This window comes from Martes martes, assembly GCF_963455335.1.
Source record: "Martes martes genome assembly, chromosome: 7".
NCBI lineage: Eukaryota > Metazoa > Chordata > Mammalia > Carnivora > Mustelidae > Martes > Martes martes.
The window spans coordinates 3,026,805-3,045,066 of NC_137894.1; the positions used below are offsets into that span (position 1 = coordinate 3,026,805).

General features: G+C 43.7%; 1 protein-coding gene across 1 annotated transcript in view; it reads right to left on the reverse strand.

Annotated features, from left to right (window-relative positions):
• Positions 1 to 18,262, reverse strand: part of ADAMTSL3 (ADAMTS like 3) — a 336,362-nt gene that overhangs the window by 139,863 nt on the left and 178,237 nt on the right. The window contains exons 8-9 of the mRNA XM_080807956.1: positions 16,933 to 17,007; positions 11,794 to 11,951 (exon numbers count right to left, since the gene is read on the reverse strand). Of these exons, the coding sequence (XP_080664082.1) occupies positions 11,794 to 11,951; positions 16,933 to 17,007 (233 nt within the window). The remainder of the gene's footprint in view (positions 1 to 11,793; positions 11,952 to 16,932; positions 17,008 to 18,262) is intronic.

Here is an 18,262-nt window from a genome sequence, read left to right on the forward strand (position 1 = left end):
ACCTGGGTGGCTCAGTTGGTTAGGTGTCTGCCTGCGGCTCAGGTCATGATCCCAGGGTCCCGGAATCAAGCCCTGCATCAGTCTCCCTGCCCCTCTTTCTACCCTCCCCTCTGCTCACATGTGTTTGTTCTCTCAAATAATAAAATAAATAAAATCTTTATTAGATAGAAATAAGTTAATAAGTAAAATGGCAATTCTAGAAGTATGAAGCCCATAATTTAAATTGGTAGCTCAATGGATAGATCTGACAGTGGGATCAGACTGGAGTTCAGCAAATATTTTCATAAAAAGCCAGATAGTAAACATTACAGTTTTCAGGCCATATTGTCCCCATGGCAATTATTCAAGGTGGCTGATAGAGTGCAAATCAGCCACAATCCATAAACACATGACTGTGTTTATGTCCCAATAAAATACCACTTACAAAAATAGGTCATTAGCTAGCTGGCCAGGATCTGCTGGCCCCTGGGTTACACACACTTAAAGAGAGAACCAGTAAATGGACAGAAAAGAACGAGGTAGAAAGTAGACATGAGAGAGAAAGGTATAACCATAGTCCCAGACAAAGAACCCAGAGAATGGGACAGAAACTGCATCTGCAGAGGCAATAAATGAGAATCTTCCAACACTGATGGTGGATCTCAAGCCAGAGTTGTGAAGCACCATGAACCTCAAGCAGAAGAAAGCCACTAATTACATCCCAGTCAAACCAGTGACAACCAAAACCGAAGAGAAAACACTTTAAAGCAGACAAAGGAAAAGACCCATTAGCATCTAAGGCACCGAAATAAGACTGACAGCTCCCTTCTTAACAGAATTAATGGAAGCCAGAAGACAAAGGAGAGGGATCCTCAATGTTCTGACAGAAAATAGTTTCATAACAGTAAAATAGTCATGTCACTAGAAGTAAAGACCCTAAACATTAGTGTTCCTTACAAGCTAGCCTCAAGGATACATAATTCAAAATAAACAAGAATAGAAAAAAATCAGGCAAAGGTACAGTCACAGCACCGGTTTTGTCATATCTCTTATGGTAACTACTGGAATGAGCAGACAAAAACCAGTAGGCTATTACTTTTAATAAAACCATTAATAATAACATGATTGATGTGACATATGGACAGTGCCCAATGACAGAAGATGATGCATCACATCTTCTACTACCTGCTATGTTCTGAGCCACCAGTTAAGTTTCAACAGATTTCCAAACAACTGACATGATATAGACTATGTTCTTTGACTACAGTGGAATTAAGCTACAAAATAATAATGAGATTACTGGAAAATTTCTATGTACTTGGACAAGACACTTCTAATTATTTCATAAATCAAAAACTATATCCCTATGAAAATTACAATACAATTTAACTGAATGATGATGGGAAAGATTTCCTATCAAAATTTGTAGGATGAAATAAAAGGCATGCTAGGGGTGAAATTCACAGACTTAAATACATGTGTTATGGGGGGGAGAAAAGGATGAAAATCAATGATCTAAACAGCCAACTCAAGAAGTTAAAAATGGGGGGGCCCTGGGTGGCTCAGTGGGTTAAGTCTCTGCCTTCGGCTCAGGTCATGGTCTCAGGGTCCGAGGATCAAGCCCCGCATTGGGCTCTCTGCTCAGCGGGGAGTCTGCTTCCCCCTCTCTCTAACTCCCTCTCTGCCTACTTGTGATCTCTGTCTGCCAAATAAACAAAATCTCTAAAACAAAAGTTTAAAAAGGAACAGTTTATTGAATCCAGAAAAACTGGAAGGATGGAAATAATAAAGATAAGAGTGGACATTAATAATATGGAAAGGAAACTACTTTAAATTAGACTATAAAGCCAAAAGCTGTTTCTGTGAAAAGCCTGATAAAAGCTATAGCCCTCCAACATGATTGATTAACTTTAAAACAAAGTAGGGACAAATAATCAGTATCAGGGATGAAAAAAAATGGACTCACTACAGATTCTGGAGACAATGAAGAAATAGTAAGAGGATATCATGAAAAAAATCTCCGCCAATAATTTTTAAAAGGTTAGCTGAAATACAGGCACACCTCGGCGATATCATGGTTTAGCAAATACCACAATAAAGTTAGTCAAATAAATTTTTTGGTTCCCCAGTGCATACAAAAGTTATGTTCACAACATGATACACTGTATACAGTGTATCATGTTGTGAACATAACTAATACATATCACGTATTAGTATTAGTATTAAGTGTGCAGTAGCATCATGTCTAAGAAAACAATGTATGTACCTTAATTTAAAAATACTTTATTGCAGAGCATCTACTCAGCTCAGTCAGTAGAGCATGCAAATCTTGATCTTGGGTTGTGAATTCAAGCCCCAAGTGGCATGTAGAGACAACTTAAAAATAATAATTGAAAAAAATCTTTTAAAAAATACATTTTTGCTAAAAAACGCTAACCACCATCTGAGCTTTCAGCAAGTTGTAGTCACTGATCACAAACCACCATCGCAAGGACAGTAATAATGAAAAAGTTTGACATATTGTAAGAATTATCAAAATATAACACAGAGACATAAAATGAGCAAACACCATTGGAAAAATGGTGCCAATAGACTTGTCTGAGTCAGGATTGCCACAAACCTTTGCAGCAATTTGTAAAAGAAAAATAATACATCTATGAAGTATAATAAAATGAGGTGCCCTTGTAGAAAAAGTCCTTGAAACGAAACTGACACAAAAGGAAACTAAACATCTGAATAGTCCATATATTTTAAAGACACTGAATGCATACCCCTAACAATTTCCTGCTGAGTATTTCTGGATATTTAAAGAAGAAATAAGTCCAATTTTATACAAACACTTGCAGAGAATAAGAACTGAGGAAATACTTCTAGCATTGTTTTATAAAGCCAGTATAAATTAATACCAAGACCTGATATGAATGTTACAAGAAAAAAAAACCTCTCCTGTACAGTTACCAAAAAATCATAAATAAAATAATTTAAAATTATACCCATTGACATATAAAAGGATAATTGTCTTTGTTAATAATAAAATAACTACTAATAAGTAAAAGCTACCAATATATTATAATGAAGATAGTGACCAAGTGAAGTTTATTACGGGACAGTAAGATGGGTCTAACATTTAAAAATGAATGTAATTCAGTATATTTTTTTTAAAGATTTATTTATTTATTTGACAGATATCACAAGTAGACAGGCAGGCAGAGAGAGAGAGAGAGGAGGAAGCAGGCTCCCCGAGGAGCAGAGAGCCCAATGTGGAGCTCAATCCCACGACCCTGGGATCATGACCTGAGCCGAAGGCAGAGGCTTTAACCCACTGAGCCACCCAGGCGCCCCTGTAATTCAGTATATTAAAGGAAAAAACAAACCAAAAAATACAGGAAAAACATATGATCACTTCAAAAGATGTAGAAAAAGCATCTGATAAAATTCCACACTTACATATGACAATGGAAGCAAAGTAGAAAAAAGGTTTCTTTTTTTTAAATATTTATTTATTTGAGAGAGAGAGTATGAAAGGGGAGAAGGTCAGAGGGAGAAGCAGACTCCCCGCTGAGCTGGGAGCCCAATGCGGGACTCGATCCCCAGACTCCGGGATCATGATCTGAGCAGAAGGCAGTCACTTAACCAACTGAGCCACCCAGGCGCCCGGAAAGATTTCTTTCAACAAATAAAATACCTATCGAAAATTCTATAGCAAACATCGTACATGATGGAGAATCAGAGTTCTTTGTCCCTGAAATCAGAAGCATGAGAGTAGCTGCTGTCACTGATTCTATTCAATATTGTATTAAATATCCTACACAGTATAAGATAGCAAGAAAAATGAATAAAATATACAAGGATTGGAAAGAAGAAACAAAATTACCATGATTTGCAAGTGTCATAGTTGTGTATGTACCTAATCCAAAAGACTCTATAAACTATTACTATTAATAAGCCAATAGACTAAGAATATAGTGTCAATATACAGAAACCAATTAGAGTTCCATAACTTTGAAACAAATAAATAGAAAATGAAAAAAAAAATGTCACTTACAATAACATCAAAATAACAATCAAACAACTGGGAATATATTTATAAAAGATAAATGACATAAACTTTAAAAATTAGAAACAGTACTGAGAGAATCTTTTGAACTAAATAAATGGATGGATAGATGATGTTTATGGATTGGAAAATTGGTATTGGAAAGCTTCCTGTTCTTTCCAAACTGACATATATATTCAATGCAATTTCAATCAAAATCCAAAAGAATTTTATAAAAACCGACAGGCAGACTTAGAAGTGGATATGGAAATGGAAGGAGTCAAGACTATCCAAGATCATCTTCAAGAACAAAGTGGGAAAACTTACCAGTAAATATCAAAACTGGTTTTAGTGTTGCAATAATTAAGTCACAGTGGAATTGCACAGACAGATCAATAAAACATAAGGGAGTCCAAGGACAGACCCGCACACACAGTTTGGCTTTAAGACAAATGGAGAAAGGACTGTGTTTACACCTAATGGTTCTGGGTCAGCTGGATAGTCATGTGCAAAGACATTAATTCTACTTTACAACGTGTGCAAAAGTCGAGCTCCAGGTGGATCACAGCTCATAATATGACAGGTAAAACAATACGTCTTCCAGAAGCAAACACAGAATAGTTTCCTGACCTTTCATGAGGCAAAGATTTCCCAGCATACAAATACAGACAAGACAGTCCAGCATAAAATTAAAAATTGATAGCTTACACTACAACAAAATTATGAGCTGCTCTATGGGAAAGCTGTGTTAAGTACATGTAAGCAGAGGGGAAAAAAAAGAGATTGAAAATAAAATGAATTAAGCATTGAGCTCTAGAAGCTAAAAATACAAAACCAAAATAAATCCATGTAAAGATAAACAAAAATAAAAATTTATATAGATTGAATAGTTTTTAAACTCTGAGTTAATCAGATGAAAACCTGGTTCTTAGATGCCTCAGAGACGAATCTTTGGATGGTTTGAAAGAAACAAAAATTAGACGAGGAACCAGCAGAAGAGACATAGTTACAGGTACAATGAGTTTTTTGAATGATAAGACGATACTCTGATTACATTTGAAAGAATTCGGTGAGCTAGATACTTCTCTAGCAAAATATAAATTTCAAAAATTTATTTAGGGTTCAAAAATAGAACCCCAAATAAATCAATAAATCTAAGAGGGACTGAAACGGTTTGCTGGGTCCCACCCGTTATCACCAAAAAGAAAAAGATTTTTTAAAAAAAGGCATTAAACCCAGACGTTTTCCATAAAGAGATGACCTGATTGGAGCCGAGGCATTTCACTGCAGACCAATATCCACTTCCCGTTCCCATCCCGCCGAAGGCTCCCTCTTGTCCCGGGGCTCATCCCTCCCCCAGGAGTCTTGGGGAGCACCTGAGGGTGCCACGTGATCAGGGCGGGCGCGGCTGCCGGGCCGGCCCGGGGCCATGAGAACGTGCCTCTCGCTCCGGCGACCGCACTCAGTGTACCCGACCCGCGGTGGCCGGCCCCGGTCCCGCTCCCTGCGGCTGCTCCCACCCGGGAGGAGGCCATTTCCTGGGAGACCGTGTGTCACACGACAGATGATTGGGCTCACAGCCTCCCCCGCAGCCCTGCTGAATCCTCTAGAACCGCTGTCCAGTCTGAGACGCTCCCACCCGACTGTCCTCGCGTCCCTCCCTCCTGCGCTTGGGGTCAGAGCTTCCCTGCAGCGGGCGGCTCTCCCTGCCTCTTCCTCGGGGACATCCGCTCCTCAATGTCGCGCGTGTCTGATCCTGTCTGGTATCTGCTTCTTGAAGAACCCAGAAGGACTAAGGCCCAGGGAATGGTTCAGAGCGAGCCCCGGACCCGTCTTATCAACGAGAGCTGATAAAAGGTCTGCGGAGCTCCTGAGAACAAACTCCGCCACCGGCAACGCTTCACAAGGAAAAAAGAATCCTAACGGCCTTGCGGACCTTGTCTTCTCCGCATGGTAGCCTTCTCCTCCGAAGGCAGGGCAAGGACAAGCCAATTTACCTTTTTAGGAGTGGACCTGTGACGCTGCATCTCTTTGGGCAACGCCCTCTCGGCTGGGGACACGGTCGTCTTTCAGGGCTCCTGTCCTGCAGAGCCGTCTCCTCCACGGTGGTTTTCCACTTAGGACATTAGAGTCCGGAAAGGGGGGGCGGCTTGGATCTGCGTGTGTACGTCCCCGTCCTGTCCTTGGGCCCAGAGCTGGGTTCCTTGTCCCTCTAGCCACTGGGAGGACCGCAGGGAGCCCGAGTCAGTGAACTCCGCTGCGGGCGTTGCCGGCCAGCGGAGGGGGCTCCGACGACGACGACCACCTGCCCATCCCACACGCTGCTGGCGCTGCAGGTTCTCTGTGGCGTGGCGCTGCCTCCTGCCCGCTCCCCGGCCTGGCTTACAGCCCCTTCCCCGGGGAGACCACACGCTGTCCTGCCCAAGCCAGGAGGGCTCTGACAGTGGAAGGAAAGAACTAAGCCAGGGCCTCAAGCATAACAGGGTCTTTTGGGAACAAACTAGGACGCACGGAAACTCTACCCTCACCCCTCCGCGACAGGGTCATCTTGTCCCCACTGGGTCAGCCCCTCCAAGCTTGGCCAGCGAGGAGCACGGGGAATTTTCCAGATACCTTCCATGCCGCGTGAGGGCCGAGAGAGCCTCCAGGGAGATGCACATTTCAGGACACTTGAGCCCATTTCGTCCTGAGGGGGCGGCTCCAGGGTGTGGCCGATGGACGTAGATACCCTACAGGGCACCTTCCTCATTTCTCGATGAGAGTGGAGCAAAAGCTTCTTTTCTGACTTTGAAACCGTCGTTAACGTGCTGCCCTGCTCTGGAGAGGGACCGCCCTCATCACATGCGTCTCGGCGCCTGGCCTCCGCCTGCCATCTCCCCGCACACCCCTGCTGGACCCCCTCACTCCAGGCCACGCTTCCCCAGAGCACAGGCGTGGAGGACACGAAGCCCACGGTCCGGCCTTATGGGGGGGTGGGCATCCCCTCTCTCCTGAAGAGGAAACCCTGAGACTCTGTGTCCCAGCTTGGCCTTGACCCTGATGCGAGCTGAATCAGTTCAGAAAAAAACCCTACTTCTCTCCATCAGTGTGATTCTCCAGACGTAAGTCTGAACAAAAGATGAAGAAGGAGAGGAAGAGGAAGGAGAGGGGGAGGGGGAGCAGGAGGAGAAGGAAGGAGACCCAACCCCAATACTCAAGAGTCGAACATGAGTGCGTGCGTGCGGGTTGCGCATCGAACTTAGGGAACCGTATCTGAACCGCTTTCACCACGAAACTTCCCCCAACAGCCCACATGACAGCAAAGGTCAGGTGAGATTCCCAAAGTCTCCGTCTCCGTGGTGAGCGGCAAACGCTCGGGGTGAGGGGAATTCTGACCGAGACGCGGGATGAAACAGGTAAAGTCGCCTTTCTGTCAGGCGCTGTTAGGGGTTGAATTGTGTCCCCCCCGCCTCGAAAGATACGCTGACATGTTCACCCACGGCTCCTCAGAATGCAATCTTCGTCGGAAACAGGGTCTCCGTGGATCCAGTCAAGATGAGGCGAGGTCACTAGGGTGAGGCGAGGCCATCAGGGTGGGTCCGATCTAGTAGGACGGGTGTCCTTAGAGAAAGGGGGAGTCCGGCCTAGAGACGCAGTCACGGCTGAGGGAGAAGGCCTGAGCACAGAAGCCGCTGAGGGCGTGAGGCAGGACACACACTCTCCCTCCGTCCTCAGAAGGAACCAGTCCCGCCGACACCTTGATCCTGGGCTTGCGGCCTCCAGAGTTACGAGTCCGCGACGGTCTACGATCTGTCACTGAGGTCAGCCAGCTGAGAGCGTCTTTGCAGTGGCCTCGGGAGACTGATACAGGCACCGACCCTAAAAATTGTGTCTTGCTGTGATTTGAAATACCTGTGAAGGCCGCAGTACAGTCACCATCTGCACCACCTGGCAAGGCTATAGCGCGTTCTTTGAGATAAAGGGAAACAGGCAGTTTCAAACCCCCGCATCCCTGCATCAGTGAGCCACGCTGCGGTAACTGCCCAGAGGAGGAGAGAACGTGCGAGGAGAGAACGTACCGTGTACCTGGAGCTGAGGTTGGGGACACAGAAGGCAGAGGCTCGCCTCGCTGAACACGAGCGGGAAGAGCGATCAGAAAACAGTTTCCTACAGACACACAAAATACGCGACCGGGAGGAAGAGGAGAGACATCTGGAACACGACGGAAGATTCCGGACCACGAGGAAGAGGAAATGTTTTGTCTCCCGGAAGATGGAGATGTTGTAAAAGAGAGGGAGAGCTACCACGGAGTTAAAAATAGTGAACCATGGAAAGAGACGTCTTTCCCAAAGCCGTTTCGTTTGCTCTCGCGGGCATGCACTTAAAATTCATATTCACAAGCGTCTACGCACAGATGCACGGTTTCCGTAAATTCTCACTGAACAGACAGCACCTCTCCTACCCTCCGATCCACGGGGCATAGGGCAGGAAGTCCTTGTTCAGGACTCTCTACTGCTACCTGGTGGCAGCATACACACATTTACAAAGCGAAATAATACTTCAGGGGCTCGCACGCAAAACACCATGACTCCGCGGTGCTGTGACAAAGGCCATCCTCTCATCCGTGAGAAACAAATCATTCGGGAAAACGAGAACCTATAATGAGAAACCCACTGAGAAGAAAAATAAAATGCCATTTTCAAGAATGGTCCAATCATGAAAATACGGCTTCTGAAAAAGTCGAAAAAAGTCTTGGTCTCATTGGTGCAGTGACTTGCCAGGCTTTACGATCTGAACAATACGACAAACGAACCTACCATCCCACGGATGTCTTCGGAAGTCACCCACAGTGTCAGAAGAGAGGGCTGTCAACAGTCCATTTATTAAAAGTCCACGAAGTAAGGTCTCATCTATGAGCAAATGGAAGAGTGTGCCTCAGTATCCCTCGACGCACCCAGGACTGGGCCATGTTAGCGCTGGGCGGGCAGAGCCTGGCTCCGTTATGCAGCCTCGGGCTGAGTCAGGTGTTCCGTTTTTAGACCGACGGCTCTTGGTTGATGGGAATGGAAAGAGATACAGCGAGACACAAGGCTGACCGCCATCGGCGACCGGACCTGCAGTTTTAACCTCCCACTCAAAGTACAGTCGTGATTCGACTGTGTGATGAGCCCTGAAAACACGAGTGGAAGCAAAGCTCCCCACCTTAGCAATAACACAGGCAGGGCCATACTATCGTGCTCCCTGTGAAAGAAAAGAAAGAGAAGAGAGGAGAGCAATGGAGAGGAGAGGAGAGGGGAGGGGAGGGGAGAAGAGGGGAGGGAAGAGGAGAGGAGAGAGGAGAAGAGGAGGGAAGAGGAGAGGAGAAGAGGAGGGAAGAGGAGAGGAGAAGATAGGGGAGAGGGGAAGGGGAGAGGAGAGGAGAGGAAAGGAAAGGAGAGGGGAGGGGAGGGGAGGGGAGAGGAATAGAGAGGAGAGGGGAGGGGAGAGGAGAGAGGAGGAGAGGGGAGGAGAGAGGAGAAGAAAGGGGAGGGGAGGAGAGGGGAGGGGAGAAGGTAACCAATGGAAAAGTGTATTTCCTAGAAACCTACACGATTTGGGCAGGCTTATAAGTCAGGGGAAAAACAACATCAGAGTCATTCTTGCGTCATCACCGTGTCTGATTTTGCCAAATTCTCTCCCACCAAGTGCCCACAGGACTTGTGGAAGTGAATGGCGGGAGGCCTGAGAATCCGCCTTGAGTTCCGCGAGAGCCAGACGGCTGTGTGGAACGCCTCCTCTGATGGATATATACGTATTTAAAAACCTTTCAGTCAAGAGAGATCAAAAGCTTCCTGGGGGTTGAAGGGAAAGCCCGGGATTGTTTATTAAATCCGAGGGAACCAGAACCCCGAGTGGAAAACAGAAGACAGCACTGGTTCGCACTCAGCCGACGCGCTCCTGAAATGTACTCCGTTAAGAGGGGAACATGTCATTTGGGCAAGAAAGTGTAAAATAATTTTTAATTCTGCAAGTGATATGGGGCTGTATTCTTCTCTTTAAGAATTGTTTTAAGTATTGGAATATTCTAAGTAAAGGTAAGATCACGCCCCCAAAGCACCAAACCCCTCTAAAAGAAGTGTTGTTTTCAGTGTGGGGTGTATCCACATCTTTAAAAAATGCGTACACACACACACACACACGCAGAAATATACGGTGTATGTGCGTGTGCGTGGTTAAGCGTGGAATCAATAAACAATATTCTTTCCTGCTGATACTGCAACCGAACAGTGTCTTGAAATGGTCATTTTTGTGGCTATTCTTCCCATTCCAACATTTTACTAACACGTCCTACGCAGAGAGCTCCAAGTTGACTTGAGATGAACACAGGCTGTCTAAGGAGAAATGAAACGAAGGACAGAAAAAATAAATAAAGGGCCTGTGCACAGGTGTGTGCGTGTGTGTGTGTTACTGTCTGGAAATCAGAGGGGCAAACACTAAGGGAGCCAAACAAGCGAAGAAGGTATGCATAACGCACCAGAGAGAAAGAGAAAGAAAAGATAAGATGACAGCTCTGGCTTCCCCAAAGCCTTTCACACTGCTATTGTCCAAGAATAACCCTGGGTTGATGCTTTAAGGGTCTGACACAGAAGTCACTTAAAGACCTACGGATGGCAGGTAATGTCTGAATGACAACCTCGACATGTGTGAAATGACACCCAAGCCTCCAACGTCAGGAACACAATAGGGAGCGGTGTGGACCATGGCAAACGATACTGTGTGCCCTGATGGGAAAGCTGCTGGTCCCCAGTGGCAGCCAACTCCTGCCATGGCCACAGGCAAGCAAGTAGTCAGATCTTCCCACTTTTAATGAGAAGTAGGGAAAAAAAAACTGGCATTTTTATGTTACGATCCTTGATTTTTAAATGTTGACCATTTAAAACTCAAAATTTCAAAGCCACAACACTGCGCAGCTCAACACTTGGCTGGCCACGCGTCAGGCTGAGTTGGGAGCACGGACACAGGTGTGTGACCAGGAACGTTCTTTGACAAGTGACTATGTGGCACACGGACCGTTCTTTTGGAAGGCATTGGGTCTTTGATAGGTAAAGCCATTCCTGGCAACGAGGGCTACGTGCTTTCCTCCATTTCCATTTGGAAGGAGTTTCCGGAAAGGGATGGGACAAAACGACCCAAGGAAACACCCTTTCCTTTTCTCGTGTCTGAGATATTTTGAATTTTACCAGAAGAATTTTCACACTGTGTCACTTGGAACTATATCGGCCACTGCTCTCCATATCCACTGACTGCGGACAGATGCTCCCCGATTCCCCCGGGAAGGGGACACAGGCTCCTGATTACACACAAGAAGAGTTCTTAGAAGGCTTCCTGGTGACCGCGGCTGACAAGCGTGCATAATGAGACAACTGAGAAAACAAAGAAGGAAGGGAAGGGTCGGGCGTCCGGCGGGGGGAGAGAGCACACACAGCGACAAGGGGACCGTTTAACTGTGGACCGTTTCCACCAAACTCCGTCTAGAGGTTTAAAACACCGAGAGGCCGAACACCACCGGAGTCGACCGATGCGAAAACAATCTCACCCCCGCACGAGTGAAGTTTGTTTCCTAACTAGTGGGGTTGAGCAGCAGACACCGGAGAGAGATGAACAAAGTTTAGGAACCCCCCACCGTGCTGGAAGTATCCGTGACACACTTCGTGCAGAAATTATGACTGATGACTTTCTGCGGAACACACCGCGCGTTTTGGAAATTCAGGATGCGCTGAGCTTCCGAGGCGGGTCCCCGGGGAAGGGGCTCCTCCTACCTTGAAGATGAAATCAACCATCAGAGGTCCTGGAATCTTAAAGGTCTGCCTCTCTGAGCCCCTCTGGAATTCAACTGTGGTGTTTTCTATGACAAAAACTCCCGGGCTGTTAAAGCTGTGTTCTTTTTTGCTTCCTTGAAGTGTCTTTGATTCAATAACTAAAATTTAAAACGAGAATTTAAATGAGAGGGCTGTCTTCAAAGCATTCTGTTTCAAAAAATAACTCACTCCATGTATCAGCGTACGATATCAACACAGTATCAAGAGATCTGCTCAGTCTACATGGACTCGGGTTGGTGGAACACACGGGTAAGCTTCTGAGTCGTCCACAGCTAAACTAGAGAGGTCCCAGCCTCATTGGTTCGGCCCAATTAGGTCTACTCAACTCTTTGGAGCCCTTTCTACCTGGGAAACAGAAAATGTGTCTTTCTTCCTATTTTTTCATGACGCTGCTATTATTCAAAGTAAAGATACGTTCCTCATTTGATCACCGTTGGGAAGATCTTTAGTTTAGACAAAAATCACCATGAATTTTGAGTTTTCTTTTTTAAAAATAATAAACCTTTTGTGATTGAAAGAATCAGAGATTCACAGGAAGACACCAAGATAGTAACGAGACCCTCTGCAGAGTTTATCCAGTTTTACTCAAAGGCATGGTCACATCTTACATCACTGGAGTACAGTATCAACGCCAGGAAATTGTCATTGGTACAACGTGAGCATTCGTACCACTTTCGACGGCATCTACCGCACATCACCGCAGTCAAGATACGGAACTCTTACATCACCGCCAAGATCTCTGTCCTACCCATTACTGCTTTATTCACATTTGCTTTTATAGGAACAGAAGAGCTTTTAGATCTCCTACAGAAAAATGGTCACAGTTTAACCCCAAACAGCATTTCCACTTTATTTAAATGATTTTTTCTTTCCTCCTTTTTCCCCCCCTTTCATTGTGTAAATATCACCATCCTTGGTAGACCTCGTCTGAGGTTGAAAGAGGCAATTTTTGTTTTAAAAAAAAAAAAAAAAAAAAAGCCAGGCTAGGGGTTGGGGCACCTACATTTCTGACCCAAGCTCTATCTCCAAGCCTTGGGTTTTCACAGCTTTATTTCTAAAATGTGGCCTCAGAGCAGACCGTCCCGCAGGCGCTCTTCTACTCTGAAACTTATACGTGGTTTGTGGCTATCAATGGTTCTTTGACCACCTTGAACAAAGGACACAACAGAACCCGAACCCCAGGAAAGCTGACTGAAACACAACAAAACCGTCTGGCACTGGGGCCTGCCATCTGCATGTGGCTGTTCTTGGCTCTTTTCCATCGATTTCCCTCTGCCCCAGGAGCACCTGCCGGAATCCAAGCGTCCCTGGACAGACTGTGCAACAGGCATGAGGAGACGTCCCTGATTATGCCTGACAGGCAGGCTGGGAAATTTTCTGGGAACCCTCCAAGGCTGGACAGGAGCTCCTTGATCTGCAGGAATCATTAGTGGTCGAAGAATACTGCTGGCTACTCACAGGCACGCAGAACCCCAACCACGTTGGCCCTGCTCTCCTTGACCGCAGTAGATTTTTGGAAAGTGTGAGATTAAATTCATTTCCTAGTTCCAATGAAGATATAAAACTGAGTGTTATAAAGTGAGCTGTCAGTAAAAACGAGAAGGGGAGCCAGAGATGGTAAGAAGTCCCTCCCCGGGTGGATTATCCTCTAACGGAAAGGAGCGGATGCCGTGAGCATTGTGGCCTTATCATGGACATGGAGGGAAGCTGGACAAAATCCACCCTCCCAGAAAGCGGGCTTTTGGACTGAGGTTCAGCCTGAAATGAGCTGACTAAATTCAAACAGTGTTCTGTGCTGGGGTCAGGATTGCACGGCATTAGCCTTCTGGGCCACAGCGTCCCGAGTGCCATCAGACTGCAGAGCCATGGCAGAATGGCAGAATCTTGGAGGAATGAAGACCAGTAGGACAGCCACCCTCTAAAACCAAAGGCCAGCATTTCTGTTAGTCCAGCCCTCGTGTTTGGTGTTTTGGTGTCAAGTCTCTTTCATCACTTTGAACAGCATCCAAGACCTTGAGTGGCAAGGACATGAGAGCTCAAAGAGCAAAGCCAGTTTTCAAGTGCATGTGAATTATCCAAATCCAATATCCAAATATCCATATGCTTATGATAAAATGTATTCATGGCCATGACTTCCAAAAGGCTTTCAGCTCTGCAGGTCACAAACACCAGCATACATAGGAGGTAGAAGCCAGGGGCTCTGACCTCTGTTGTGTAACGGGGTCTGAAGTAGGTGAATAGAGACAGGGGAAGTGATTTGATGAAGGCAGGGTTCACGGATACAAAGGATTCTAACAACTGGGTTGACAAAGCCAGTGTGATGAAGCTCTGGGTGAGGCGGAGGTTTTCAGTGTATGATGTCTTGGCTTCTCAAGTCTATTGCTAACCAAACATAGTTAACGCTAAAATTTTGCCACAATAAAATCTCTTTTGCAGGAATCTTCTTAGGGCTTCCATTTCTGAAGTTTTAGGGAAATTCGGGACCATGCCATTGGGATAATGCTGGGGCCAGGTGTGGAACAGGACTGGAAATTTAGGATCTATACACCTCCAGGCAATAGGTAAGAGAGACATTCCATTCCATGGCAAAGAAAGTGACACTAACATTACGGGGTATTCTAAGTTCTTTAGGATGTCAGCCTTTTGGAGGGCTGTAGTTAATACAGATCTTAAAAGTATGATTTATTACAGCCAAGTAAGCTTTATTTCAGGAATATATCTTCGTTTCAAATAAAAAAATTAAGAAAACAGTTGTATAAATCAAGAAAATAAAACCACTTCTATATTTAGATGTTCAGAAATGTTAACTAAACCCTTTGTAAATGAAGCCAGTTCTATTCATCAGTGGAGAAGGATAACTTTCGGGAACCCTTCCAGAGCCAACTGCAAGACGGTTCAGAGGAGAAATATTCCAAGCAACAATTCTGTCACCTTCGGAGACACGGCAACATTTCTGAGCCCTGTTCTTGGAACAGTGCCAGTTTTGAGTATAAAGTTTTGCTTAATATGCCAAAACATATTTGCATGGAAATGAGTATGTTGCCACCAAGTACTCGTCTTGGTTTATTCTGTTTACTGTCTACATCTTCTGGTTTGGGAGCTGAATTTTGGGGAACTGCCTTTTGTATCATGAGAAAATTGGGCCCAGTCACCGAATATTTTTTTAAACATCTTTTTGATATGCCATAAAATCCACATGCCATAAAATTCGCCCATTTATAACCCAGCTTAATGATTTCAGTATATTCACAGAGCTGTGAAAATATCACGAGATCTAAGTTTAGAACATTTTTGTCATCCCCAAAAGAAACCCTATACCTGCTAGCAGCCATGCCCCAATCTCCCCTCAACCCGACTTCCCCCAGCCCCAGGCAACCACCAAGCTACTTTCTGTCTCCATAGATTTGCTTATTCTGGACATTTTATATAAGTGGAATCACATGTGGCCTTTCGCAACTGGCTTCTTTCACACGACATCATGTTTTCAAGGACCATCCATGGGTAGCGCGTGTCGTGTCCCAGTCTTTGTTACAGCTAAATAATATTCTACATGCGCCACATTTTATTCATCTGGCCATCAGCTGATGGACATTTGGGTGGTTTTCGCTTTAGGGTTATTATGAATGGTGCTACTTTTAAGACTCAACAGTCCATATTTTTGAATCCCAAACCATATGTGCCAACGGGAGCCCTCCAATGATTCACAAAATTTGGATTTGAATGTGTTTTTTTTTTTCTATTTTCAAAAATCAAGTTCACACTTCTAAGGATGAAGATTTACTCTCATCAAGAGATGTAGGCTTTAAGTCATTTTACAGAGCTTAGTAAAAGTTTTGCTATTTCCTTATAGAGAAATCCTTGAATACAGTGTCCATTATAGGACTGTAAACATTATAGTATTTTAGTTAAAAAAAAAAAAAGTGGGCCTACCCTTTTAGTCCTAATTGATAAAATAAAGTTATGGGTAAAAAAAGGCGGGGGGGACTTTCAAACAATGGTTCCCCCTTACTGCCCCAAAGATATTCTCTTGCTTCTCTGATTGAGATCACCGCACTATAGAATTTCTTGTTTTTTCAAGATTTTAATCTATGTTATTGGTGACCTTAAAATTTACTTAAATATTTTGACTTAAATTTTTCTCAAAGAACATTTCTGGTTGGAATATTACTATGGAATTCAAAATACACAAACACACACACACTTAAAAGCTACCAAAAACATTTGATGCTGTGGCCCAGAGAAAATTTTACAAGTCCAAAATCTTTAAAAAAAAAAAAAAAAAAAAAGGCAATCTATGTAGCACTTTGATCCCATGGACCTTGATTTGCATAGCTTTAAAATAGTTGTTAAGTACTGTTTTGTACTTTTATGGAAAGAGATGGCTGAACTCAGTACACTTTCTCAAGGCCAGGGAGCAGTCTTGGCAGAGACTCATTCTCCTGTGAAAGAAACAAGAAAGTCCTGCCTCTGGCCACAAGGAGACCTTGGGAAAGAAACAGACAAACTGTGCTCTTTCCCGTTCTGTTAGGTCCTAAGAGACCAAAGAACAAAGAAGAGACGCCATCTGACTTTGGCCAAAGAAACAATATAGTGGCAATCTTCTATCAATTCAAAGTCCATATTCTGGGAAACCAGTGTTTATTTTCACTGCCCCTGGGTCTGAAGTTGCAATGTGTTGGCAACAAAGCTTATACTTCTCAGCTATAATCACTGATATGGTTCTGTGTTTTAAAAAAAAATAATTTTTGTCCCAAACCTTTGGAATTTCCAGAAAACTCTTGAATACTATTCTACTCTCCCCATAAAAATGGTTTATTTCCCATACAACTTGATTTCCTCTCCCACGAGGAGATTAAACCCAAACTGGTAAATTTCCAAACACTGGGACATGAGAACAGAAAAATTCACGGTATTGATCATTCCCTAGTGATACAGATAATTTCAGAGTGGTTGGCAAAATCCTTGAGATATTTTCCTATCTACCCATTAACACGAAGAAAGTTTTTTTGTTTGTTTTTTGTTTTTTTGCTAAATAAACTATGAGGAAATAAAAACATGTTAGGATTAAATTGTACTTACAAAGATGTGCTGGTCCTTTCACTGTAATTCTTACGCTTCGACTTCCCAGAGGAACAGCAATTATATTTTCTTCCCCTAGGAAAGAATGCGGGACAAATGTAGTAAAACTTATGCAAGAAAGGCCTATCGAGGTAAGCAAGTCAACCAAAACTGGGAGCACTTGCAAAGGATTCTTTAACTACACTTCCCTCTTACAGTCAAGAAATCTCCGCAAAGCAACTACTGTGTATGAGTCTTATTCATACTACCTATCATTTCATTTAAATGTATTAAAAAAAATTAAAGAAAAGTTAAAATGAATACCCTGGCCCACCACCTCAACTGCCTTCCGCCCCCAGGCCTCATCCACGTGCTTTGATGGGGGAGGGGCTTGGGGGAAGGTCCTCAAACTAGGGCCCTTGGGCCAAGTCTGGCCACACCCATTCACTTAAGGCTGCTTGACCCTGCCGGAAGATAGAGTTGAGTAGCTGTAACCAAGGCAACAGCGCTCCCAAAGCCCAAACTATTTACTCTCTAGTCCTACACAGAAAAAAGTTTGATGATCCCTGGCCTAGATCATTACCTTGGGGCAGTCCTCTGGTGTTACACATTCTGAAATTAATTTTTATGTCTGCATAATAATCTAGACTCATATATAAAATTTTACCGCAGTAGGCCCTGACTTGAACACTAAACCTGTTACTAAATGGCATTAACATATTGTCAATGATACGAATTACTTCAAGCAGATGTTGTCTTTGTTTGTTTAATTTAGAAAGAACAAATTTTTTGGATAAATTCTGGGGCAAAATTGTTGGATCGAAGGATGTTACTATGTTTGCTGACTTGTTTATACGTTTTTATTAGATAAAAATATCGGTTTATTATTGAAAATTTAAAAATGCAAATAAGCAAGAAGATAAAATAAAACTATTTCTAATCCTGCTGCCCAGAGATCATCACTTCTAACATTTGGATAAATATTCTTTTCAAATTTTGTTTGTTTTTTTTCCTGATATACATACATGCAAAATATATGCATACAGGTAAAATACATACGTGCATACATACATGTAAAACAAAACAAAACAAAACAATGGACATTATGTAAATGTCCACCATTATAGGAGAGATGAAACAAACAATGATATTTCTGTACTAAGGAATACTCTATGCCTGATAAAAACAATGATAAGAAGCTATAGGACTTGATATGGAAAGAAAGCCAACATACATATTGATGAATAAAAAAGAAAGTTAAAAAGCAATATATATGGGTAATGGTTTCTTGGATGTGACACCAAAAAGTACAGGAAACACATGAAAAAACAAATAAACTAGACTACATCAC